General features: G+C 33.0%; 1 protein-coding gene across 5 annotated transcripts; it reads left to right on the top strand.

Moving 5' to 3' along the window:
- Nucleotides 1-1,064: 1,064 nt before the first annotated feature.
- On the top strand, nucleotides 1,065-7,104 carry LOC131602091 (uncharacterized). 5 transcript variants are annotated; one of them, XM_058874099.1, is made up of 11 exons: nucleotides 1,065-1,285; nucleotides 1,372-1,451; nucleotides 1,587-1,692; nucleotides 1,928-2,026; nucleotides 2,131-2,196; nucleotides 2,291-2,407; nucleotides 3,077-3,151; nucleotides 3,504-3,606; nucleotides 4,070-4,117; nucleotides 6,341-6,462; nucleotides 6,544-7,104. In XM_058874099.1, the coding sequence occupies exons 1-11, from the start codon at nucleotides 1,193-1,195 to the stop codon at nucleotides 6,649-6,651; spliced, it is 1,017 nt and encodes a 338-aa protein (XP_058730082.1). In that variant the 5' UTR covers nucleotides 1,065-1,192; the 3' UTR covers nucleotides 6,652-7,104. The 5 variants fall into 5 exon arrangements, with proteins under 5 accessions (XP_058730082.1, XP_058730081.1, XP_058730080.1 ...); XM_058874098.1 differs by having other exon boundaries at nucleotides 1,066-1,285; nucleotides 1,584-1,692; XM_058874097.1 differs by having other exon boundaries at nucleotides 1,067-1,285; nucleotides 1,357-1,451.
- The last annotated feature ends 4,781 nt before the right edge of the window (nucleotides 7,105-11,885 follow it).

Genomic DNA, 11,885 nt, shown 5'->3' with positions numbered 1-11,885 from the left:
ATTAAAATATTAAATATTAATGGGAGCACAAAGTTAATGATCAAAATTTTGAATATTATCGAAAACATTAAGTTACTATCCAAATTTTAAAAATTAACAGAAACAAATTTTGAATATTAACGGGAACACAAAGTTACTAATCAAAATAATAAATGTTGACGGGAACACGGAGTTATTGACAAAATATTGAATATTAACAGGAACATTAAGTTACTGATAATTTTTTTGAATATTAACGAAAACGAATTTGGAATATTAACGGGAACACGAACTTATTAATCAAAATAATGAATATTAACGGGAACAAGGAGTTACTGATCAAAATAATGAATATTAACAAGAACATGAAGTTACTGATCAAAATTTTGAAAATTAACGGGAAGAAATTTGAAATATTAACGGGAATACGAAGTTACTTATCAAAATAATGAATATTAACGGGAACATGAAGTAACTGGTCAAAGTATTTTTCTATTAATTATGCATTTTGAATGAATCATTATTATAAATGGAGTTTGTAGTGGTTTCTCATTGGCCTACAAGACATAGCTGATAGTTTGAGATTGGGCTGATAGTTTGTAGTTATAATTGAGCCAAAATAATTAATTTTCTCCTTAGCTAGCAAAAAATAATCGATTCTCCTTAGCTGATAGTTTGAGATTGAGCTAATAGTTATCACTAATTGAATTATATAATTTGATTGAATATTTCTTCATTATAATTCGTGAATTTGCGATTTTAAAACTTTTTCTTCATTATAATTTGTTAAATAAAATATTACTATTTTTATAACTTTTTCAATTTTACCCAAAACTTAATCTTTTACTAATATCTTTTATTTTTCTCAATCACAATGCGCGAAAACGACGGGTACCCGTGCGAACGCACGGGTAAGACACTCGTTCTTAAAAAAGCGAAATCATGGAGTGATTATGATTATGAAAAAGAGAAAAATATTATATCTATTTTTTAATTAATTAAAATTTTATTATTGATTGTGTGTTGAAGAAATTTTTATGTGGGTGACTACTTAAGAATTTTTCTAAAGTAATTAATAGAAATAAATATTTGGAGAGAAGAGGTTGTGAAAGAGAATGATAGAGTTGTATGGTTAGGATTTGGATACGCAAAGGGTCACTTCAGAGCTTTCTCCCGCCACCGAACAAACTATCCCTCAATCCTGATCCCATCAATGAGAATGAACGCCTTCTCTATCTCCGCTTCCGCTTATACTCACTCCTCGTTTCCCAATTCACATTCATCATCATCATTTCCACAACAACAAGTACGTTATCTCCATTTTTACCTTATGCCTTTCATTTCACGCTCTCCAATTAATCTCTGCGCTTAATTTAGCATGCACCGCTTCAGAATCGGAAAATCCAGAATCTCTACAACCACGGACCTAGCTTGAAGAACCTTACACTGTTTAATTTGAATTCCAGAAGGAGGTAGTTTACTATACCACCATTCATGCTCGATGTTACTGCATTTTGTAATCCGAGAGGTTTACATTCACTTTCTAATATTTGATTAAGCTATTCGAAATCGAAAATTTGAAATCGCGTGTTTGGATCTAAAAGCAGGACAACTTTCATGTGTGCAGCCAATCGAGAAGCGGAAGGCACTTTTAAGAAAACTGTTGAGCTTGATAAACTCATTGACATGCTTAGAGAAGCTAATCCTCGCGAAGTATGAAGTTCTAACTCCTTTTTTAGAAAATCGTGCTTAGTAATTTGCATTCGAAAAATATGTATTCAAGGAACTTTGTTCGAGTTTGATATACTATAATAATTGTGGTAATTGATTTTTTATTGGTTGTATAGTTATATGCTATGAAATGATACTTCAGAATGTGAGATGAGTATTGCTATTATTTGATCGATTTTGGATGATGTTTGTTGATATTGGCTTTGTTTGAAAACAGCTTCAGAAACTCGTTGTTGAAAACATTCTCGCTTTTAATCCAGACTTCTGGATACGACTGGCTGCAAGATCGGATAATTGTAAATCTGAGGATGATAAAGTACACTTTTGAAATTCTGACAGTGTTTCTATGGGCGGTTTCTGTATAGGTCTTTTGTTAATTTTCCTTCTGTTTTTTTTCTTCTGTTTATTGTTGGTATGCAGAAAGATTATGAAGAATTGGCAACAACGGTTATGAGTGTGGTGGATCTTGTGGTTAATAAGACTAAGGTATATCTCCCTCTTCACTTACCTGATTATTGTTAAATGTTTGTTTTCTTTAGTGCTTCTTTGGACCATAATCTTGTTACTACTTGCTTTGCAGGAAAAGATAGAGTCTGCAACAGATGTCTTGAGGGGAGTTCTAAAACCTGTTGTTAATGATGAAGGAGAGATTTCTTGGCCTCCCCGAGATCCTCAAGCACTCAAATTGATGGAGACGGTGAGTTCTGTTTCTCACTGATTTTAGCTAGAGTGGCGTATTTCACTGGAAGGTCAACTATGCTGTATTTCTTCCCTTCCATATACCGCGCCTAGGGTAACCGGCATACATTAGTTATATTAATCTATTAAAATTAAGCTTAATTTACCTTCATGTTTTCGTGAAAAATCAATTAGACGAGACCTTTTTTATAGGATATCAATTAGACAGGATTTATGAGGCCAAATGACTAATGTCATTGAGAACATTAAACAATCTGTTAAGAGTCCCCCCCATCGGACAATATATGGCCTGAACATGTGCATATAAATGGGGGCAATCCTCACCCTACAAGCCAGTTTTGTAGGGTTGAGTTAGGCCCAACCACATTTCTTAACACAATCAATAATGTCATGGGAACTAAAGGAAAAAGAATAATATAATATGCCCGTGTATTTTTCTAATTTTTGTAATGGAAGCTTAATTGAAAAGAGCACCATGTTGTAACTTGAGATGGAAATGGTGAATAACTCTGCAGAACTACAAATTTGTATATGTAGTATTTCTTCTCTTCTAAATGGCTCGCTTTGATTTTGATATTTTATTACTGCTAGTGGGTTGTTTTGATCTTAAATCTATGTTTTCAGCAAATCTTGTCTAATTGTTTAAAATTGTAATACTTATCATTAGGAAATAAATCAAAGGGGCCAAGTAGGACAGCTGGATGAAGGGTTCCTTGCTGAAGTTAGTGCTCAACTTAGACAAGTGAGACTGTTTTTCACTTCCACTGATTTTTATTTAACCTGTAATAATTTATTTTGTCAGTAGGTATTCTTTTCTCTAATAATAGCCAACATTGCCTTCTCTCTATACTATCCTTAAAACTTGTCTTAGTTTTCTAATTCTTGTTAGTCAAAGAGGTACAAAGTGTGTTAGTTACTATTTTTCATTCCTAAATACTTGGTGGTACTTTTGGGGTATTTGTATAAACACTGCTATGCTTGGTTTGGGGTGTATTTTCTTTATGATAAATACTTTTACATTTCACTCTGTTGGCTGTAATTACTTTTACATAGTAAGAGTTAAGACTCAACAGTATATTGACTATAATGAGCAGGCAAAGAAAGATGGTGATAAGCCTGGGCTTGAGGCTATGTTGCAAAAGGTTTTGCAGCTGTACGCTTCCAACTCTCTCTCAAAACGTAGTTATGCCATGAAAGGTTTGTTTATAGTCGGGGTATCTTATACAGAAAATTTATGTCGGAATAGATGAGTATTTTCTAGTTGAAGCATGACACTAATTGAGGTACAGGGTTATGTTGTCTTTTTTTTTTTTTTGCTTCTTTCAAGAACTTCATTGAACAGGAATTTTTTTGGGAAATAACTCATGTGGGAAAATAAACTTGACCAAATTAAGATGATTACAAATAACAAATCTAACTTACCTGTTTTTCATCTCACTTTTTAACATTATTTGCGAAGACATACTTATCAATAAAATATATGGAACAAGGTTGCATATGTAAAATATCAATTTTCACTGCTGGTGTATAGAGAACAAAAGTTCTAGACATGAACATTTCCATCATAACATTGTCTTCTTGCCAGTCAACATATCTTCTTTGTTGGAAGAATTATTAAATTTTATATTTAATTTGGTAGATTGTTGTATTCTTCTTGCAGGGAAGGAAGTTTTGAAGGATGAGCAATTCCTTGAAACCATAATCCAAGGTGTCTTTATCATCCTAATCTTTTACGTTGTAGTAAAAAATATAATTTTGTAAATTTAATATAAGAATTATATAATAATTCCCAGTTCTCTTAAAACAATTATGTTGAAATCTTTTCGTTTCATGTGTCTCCATTTTATGTGTATGTCTGTGTCATTTTATCTCTCTGTCAGCTCCAATTAGGCTGGTTCTAACAATCGCTTTGTTTGTATAGTTTTATGGTCCTGGGGAGGCCAAGAAATCCTAATCTTTTTAGATTTTTCTATTTCGTTAGTTTCTGCATTTCTTTTGTTCTTTCTGTTTTGTTTTTGTTGTGCTCTTCCATCCATATTTTCTAAATCATCTGCAACCAACTGCTTCATAATTTTCAATTGGGGATTAACTTCGCTTGTTTGATTTCTGTCCTCCTTAATGATGTATGCTGGTGCTCTTTTGTTGAGGGTACCAGGACAAGAATATTGTGTGAAAATTTCTCTTTATACATTCCTCATTCTATTTGGGTTGATAAGTTTAAAAGGTACCTCAAGTTGAATTTGTATGAAACAATGTAAAAGTGTCATAGTTGTTCTTGTTCGTATTCGAAAATATGAAAAGCATATTATAATATCTTGATTATATCTAGAGAGTAATTTAAAGTAACTTATATTATGTCTTAGGATTATTTCCAGATTTCCTAATATATCATAGTTTACTTCCTTATTTAACTAGAACTAAAACTAACCCAATAACTTCAGCATGATTTCACAGCAGTTCTGTCCTCCATGACCTGTCGTGTCATTATTTTGCCATAGAAATCTTAAAATCTGAAGCTTTATTTTGACAATGGCATTATCTATTTCCATGATTTTTTGCTTATAGTCCAAGTGACCATGCTTTCTCTTTTAGATTCTCTTTTTGCCCGTCACTTTTTCAAGCTGTCCCATAAATCTTGCATTGTCTGTCATATTTTCATGTCCTCCATCTAACAACCTCCAACTATCCGACATGAAGTTTGGTTCTGGCTGTACCAGATGTTGTTTGGACCTTGGACTCGTACATGTAGTTTGGTCCCAACTATCCCATATGAAATATGGCCCCATTTGTCTTGTATTGCCCCATCTTTTATGTTCTCAACTATTTCTCTTTTCATCAACAATCTTTAGTGTCTTTTTAATCACCAATGAGTCATACAATAATGTATTAGCTGTCATTGTGATTCGTTCCAGCCTGTCATTGTGAATCATACATTGCTAATTTCTCCTATCCCACAGATGATTTTATGAATTCTCCATGGCTGTGTTGCTGATTAGCATTAGTTTCATTCTCAATTTTTTGGGTCTTGTGAGTTCTCTAGTGATTAAAATCTTCCGCATATTGTTCTTCATGAATATGGAGCAATTTTAGTTGTGTATAATTTGCTTGTTGGGAAATATCTGCGAATGATCATTTCAGCAAGTCTCTTCCTTAGTCACACGACATTCCGACTAGCTCTTTATGTTGACAATCATTCCAACCATTCTGCTGAGTTGTCATTGCAGCAATGCTCACCTCCAATGTCTCCAACATCCTTAAGTCTTTTTGGCGGTGTTATTTTTCATTTTTACAAGTACATTTGTAACTAGCCTAAAGTTTTAGTTTAAAGAGGGGAGGGGTGAAAATATATGAAAAATATCTTATATATTGATGTATATTGAAGTTATTTTGTAATTGGTTTTGGATATAGTAGGAAATGTTAAACTTACATCTTATGATCTCCCTCTGTAACCACGTTTTACCGCAACATTTAGAGTAACTATGATTATCTCTTAGGATTGGTGGTTTTCAAATTTTCTTGTATATCATGATTTATTTCCTTGGTTAATTAAGAGTCTAGTATCAACGAAATAAAGGTTAGTGTTTTCTTGTCTTTACTAACGTTGAACATATCATCCAAACCGATATAAATATAAGTCAAGACTAACCCTATTACTTCAGTAGCACATGTGATTTCTGACTTACCTTCTCTGCAAACCAATAGGACTTACTAAGAGTCATAAAAAACTAGATTATATGAGAGAAAGTTATAGCTAACTTATGTCCTCTGGATAAAAGTTTTAGTCTTCTGGATACCTGGAAGTATCAATGTTGTGGGTGGTATATCTTCTTATATGTTTGTCTGATATAGATTTGTAGTGTACCACTTTTTATCTCCAACTTATGTTACATATTTTGCATCATGATCAATTATTTTTGGTCCCTTGCACAGCTCCTGAACACGAATGGAACGGTATTTTGATCAATGGATTAACAATTGGTGCTGGGGATGTTTCACCAGAGGAGCTCTTTGCTGTCTTGAAGAAACGAATGGAGCGCACTTTAATTAGAACTGTGAGACAAGCTACGCATTTCAACATTTAATTCATCTTTTTTTTCGAGTCTTCTGCTTAACTGATGTTGTACATTTGATAGGAGGGAGGTTCTTACCAACAACGGATTCTGACAGAGTACCTGAAAGGCATAGAAACTAGAGCACATGAGATTGTTCAAGTGCTTCAGAGCCAGGGGAAACCACAATAGCATTTCTTCTTATCTGTGAAGATGGGTAGCTGGAATCTCCCAACCCATGGTACATGATGCTAGTAGCGATTTATGATATTCAAAGCAGATCATGCTAACACGTATATTGCCGAGCTAGAGAATTCTGGATAATCATATCTGCGAGCAAGTAGCACTAAATACTAATGCGGATCAGTGGATTGACCTTGATAATAGCATCTGGCTACTTTCAGGTAGTTTTGCGCTGCAGATTATAAGTAATTTGTCCTGACACCAAAGTTTGGGGCCAGAATATAGTAGATTCATCCTAGAATCTGGCAATATATTATTCTTTTACATTTGTTTATTAGCATATGGAATTATGAAAATAGGAGCATATTTTTTATGATGTGCTTAAGTTCTTTGCACTGTGCAGCATTCTTAATTTATAAACACGGTAATCGTAATTACAATGATTATACAATTCACGAGGAAGATATTAACCTAGCATTATCTCCTGAAATACATTGGTGTTAATCTACTTGTTATTAGATGAACAAGCTACTTGGAAAGAGGATTATTAATATGCTCTAATCTCCAACACACCCCTTAAGTTGTGGAATAGGTATTTCCTTATTCCAACTTCGAGATGACGTTGAACATAATATAAAAATTAAGGCAAAATATCATTTTTGGTCCCTTAACTATACCCCAAGGTCCATTTTGGTCTCTTATCTCTAAAAAGTGTCAAAGTAGTCCTTTAATTGTTCAAAAAGGATCATGTTTGTCCTTTCTGTCAGCCCCATTAGTCAAAGTCAATGGAATGGCGTATGTGGCATACATGTGGCAGACACATGTTTATTTAAGTTGTTGTGTGGGTTATTTTAATTGCCATGTGGATTATTTTGTCTGAGGAATAAAATAAAAAAGAGAATTGAAATAGAAACGTCATTGTCATTGTTGGTTCTTGGAGGAAACCCTAGCGCAGCTGCCATTGACGAATCTCCAAGTTGAAGTTTCTGCGAACGAAGACGAAGATGGCATTCAAGGTGAAAGCGAATACGACCTTCACCAGAGGTAAGTTTTTGCATCTGTATTAGTAACGTAGTTAGGTCTAAAACTTCTATTTTGTTTTGAATTCCATCTTTCTAAAATCTATGCACTTCGCGTCTATCTAGGGCATTGTCTGAAATGGATGAATATCTAAACATTACAATCCACCATAGTGGTGAATTTGCTAGTGAAGACCTGAGTGTGTACGAAGGAGGTCAGATTGCTAAATTGAGAGTAGATGCTAATAAGTGGAGTTATTTTGAGTTGTTAGGTAGTATTAGGGAACTAGGTTATGCAGACATAGACAAGATATATTATAAGGATCCAACTGCTGGGATGAATCTGTTGGTAGATGACAAAGGGGCCTTAGAGATTGTTGATTTATATAGGGTCTATCTTAGTGTTGAAGTCTTTATTAAACACACATTGTCCTAGCCCGTTTATGTTGATGATACTGAAGTTGTGTTTGATGAGATTCCACTTATTGAGATAATACATGAGGAAGAAGTAGAGATTGAGGAGATGATGAAGGAATTTGATGTGAGGACCAATGATGTAAGAGAAGATGATGTGAGGACCAATGATAATGGACCAGTAGAGACTGATGATAATGCAATAGGAATTGATGTTAATGGACCTGTGGGTGGTGAGGTTGATGATGATGAAAGACTGACTGATGATGATGATAGTTCTGATGATAGCAACTTCGAGTATGATAGTGCAATGGAGATAGTATTTGATGATGACTCTGATGAGTATGGTATTGAATTGGAAGAGGAAGAGGGTAACTTACTAGACTATGAAATTGAAGATGATGAACAAGTGAAAAGAAAAAAAAAGGTAAACAAAAGTGTGATGAAAACAAGGAAGATAGTAAAGGAAGTGATAATGATAGTGAGGATCTTGGAAGTGACTCTGATAGTGATGATAGCAGTAGAGCTAGGAGAAAGAAGTATATAATTTTCAAGCTTTTAAAGGATATGTCCAATTACAAATGGGAAGTGGGAACCTATTTTAGTACAAAAGAAGATTTCAAGGAGGCAAATTTAGGAAAATGCCAAGAAGGCAAAAAAAAGAGGAGGAATTTAGAGCAAGGTGAACTAGATGGTACTGATAAAAAGATGAGAAGAACTAGATTCATTGTAAAGTGTAGTAGATGCAAGAAACAAGGACACAACAAGCTTACTTGCAAGGTACCATCAACTACTGCATAACCATCTCAGACTCCTACTGCACAACCATCTCAGGCTCCTGCTGCACAAGTATCCCAACATGCTCCTTCACAAGTATCTCAACAAACTCCTAGACAACCATCTCAGAAGACTACTCCAAAATCATCCAAGAAGACTACAAAATCCAAAAAGTTGGCATTTAGAAGGCCAAATGCACCTTTTATTCCACCTGGTCCAACAACAAGGTTGACTGCTGCAAAAATAGTTGTAGGTCCAACAACAAGGAGGACCTGTAATATTTGTTGTTTTAGACCTGTAATGTTGGATACATTTAGCAATGTTAATGTCAAGTATTTTGGACCTATAATATTTGTCTTTTTTGACCTATAATATATAGTGTTTTGGACCTATAATATATAGTGTTTTGCACATTGTAATTACCTGTTATTGTTGATTATGTTCAAGTGGTATGAATGTGAATGATAGCATTTTCCATTGGTAACAAAACTCAATACATACTATTATTAGGTGTAACCAAAATCCTTAATGCATAGCAATCATTTTCCATTGATAGCAACAAAACTCAATACAGACTATTACAACTTAAACATACTAATTCAAAACATTACAACTATGGCCTACAATAATTATAGCATTCTCCAAATGACCAACACTAAAACAATACAGAACATCCTTTTTTAATTTTTTCAGAATTCATCATCTTCTTCATTTGAATTTGTAACTCTCTTGTCTTTTGTTTCAGTCTATCGTTTGTTGCTTTTAAAGATACCAACTCCAATTTTGCTGCATCAAGTTCAATTTGAAGCTTCTCAAACCTACTATTTTGCATCTTCATAAACTGGTCTTTCTCATCCACCACATCATCAAAGAACCATTGAAAAAATCCACAGCCTGTTTGGGTTGAACCCTGTGATGTTTAACATTCTCATAAATCAGAACACAAAAATGAGATGAAAACACAATTAAATTTCGTTTTTACCTTGTAATTACGACAACCCCAAAATTCCTTCTTTAAATTCGTGGCAGTTGAAGCCCTTCGAAGCTGAGCTATGTCTCCACACTCACATACTGGTTTCCATTGCAAATTTCCAGCTAAACCACCACCACTCTTCGTATTTGAGTCATAAGAACATGGCCCTGAGATCGAGGATGATGTCTGCTTCATTTTACACAAGTAATTTTAGAAACTGACAAGGGAATGAAAAACAGTAACCTAGAATTTGGGGGAAACACAGTTGAAGAAATCTGAACAAAACAATGAAGAAGACAAGGTTGAAGAAGGAGTATATAACATTCCATATCACCTGCCACATATACAAACCTAACGTTCGTTTGTGTCATTTTGAATGAAAGGACAAACGTGGTCCTTTTTTAGCAATTAAAGGACCACTTTGACATTTTTTAGAGATAATGAACCAGAATGGACCTTGGTGTATAATTATGGGACCAAAAAGGGTATTTTAATCATATATTAAGTTATAGATGTCATTTAAAAGATTATGCTCATTGCTAAAAATCTCATTAAGACTATTTGAAAGATAAATGGTTGCAAGTGTGTGTAAGAGACGATATCATACATGTTGCTCGAAGTAACTATTTTTCCTAACAATATCTGGTGTCTCTCTAAATATCTTAGAAGAAACTTGTGTCATATAAAATTATAAAATGTTATTTATAATTCTTATGAATACGACAAATAAATTGTTCTTAAATATTACTACCTCCGTTATATATATATATATATATATATATATATATATATATATATATATATATATATATATATATATATATATATATATATATATATATATATATGTATATACATATGTATATATGTATATACATATATATATATATATATATATATATATATATATACATATGTATATATATATGTATGTATATATGTATATACATATGTATATATATATATGTATATATATATATATATATATATATATATATATATATATATATATATATATATATATATATATATATATATATATATGTATATAACCCGAGAGGGTTGGCCTAGTGGGAGGGTGCTTGGGTCTCAAGGGTTTGCTCCCCTTGAAGTACTGTGTTCGAAGGAGTCTAGGACCAACTTTCGGAGGCTACGTGGGGTAGTAACCCTCTCGGGTGGATTAGTCGGTACGGAAGGAAGGAGACCACTATATATATATATATATATATATATATATATATAAATATTTTAGGCTCATATATTTTTTTTTCTATATAAAATGCATCATCACTTATAAGATGCATCCAAGATTTTTGATGAGTTTTATTTGTTAAGGAAAATCACTAGGCATAATATAAATTATATGATCTTAGTAAACTTTTGCCTCTTTAAATTTAACTATTTTTTTTGTCAAATTGGTCAAGCTATCGAGTCAGACACGACTTGAACCATCGTGACAAATCAAGTTGTTCATCAACTTTAATCGAGTCGAGTTTGAGTTTAAATTTTTTTTACTATGATCTTGTTAGAATATGTAGAGGGTAGTGAATAGATCCCCAAGTCAAAATTGTCCTTTTAAAAATGTTTAGGACAAATAAAATTTATTTGAAAACAATTTGAGTGGAAGGTTTAAAGTCTAGATCGGAATAGTAGTCTAAACGAACCTAGTTATTGGAACTCGGATATGCGTAGACCATACGGAATTAAAACAATAATAAGAACAATCAACACAAGTCTATCTCAATTAACTGTTTAACACAAATCACAACGGTTACCTATTTCCAATGAAGTTAATGATAAAATACAAACAAGCCATTTGTCGAACACTTGGTGCGCGTTCGGCTTTTCAGATTTTTTTTTTTGAGTTGTTTTCATATGAAAACTACTTATAATCAAAATGATTATAAGTTAATCAACACACAACTTTAACAAAACAATTACAAAAAAATTCTTACGCGTCGATTGATCAAACAATGTTATTCAACAAATTACATAATGAAAACAAAAACTAACATTTTATCGAACACATGGTGTACGATCAATTTTTCAGATTCTTCCTT

Source organism: Vicia villosa, linkage group LG5 (genome assembly GCF_029867415.1).
Source record: "Vicia villosa cultivar HV-30 ecotype Madison, WI linkage group LG5, Vvil1.0, whole genome shotgun sequence".
NCBI classification, from domain to species: domain Eukaryota; kingdom Viridiplantae; phylum Streptophyta; class Magnoliopsida; order Fabales; family Fabaceae; genus Vicia; species Vicia villosa.
This window is presented reverse-complemented; position numbering and strand designations above follow the sequence as displayed.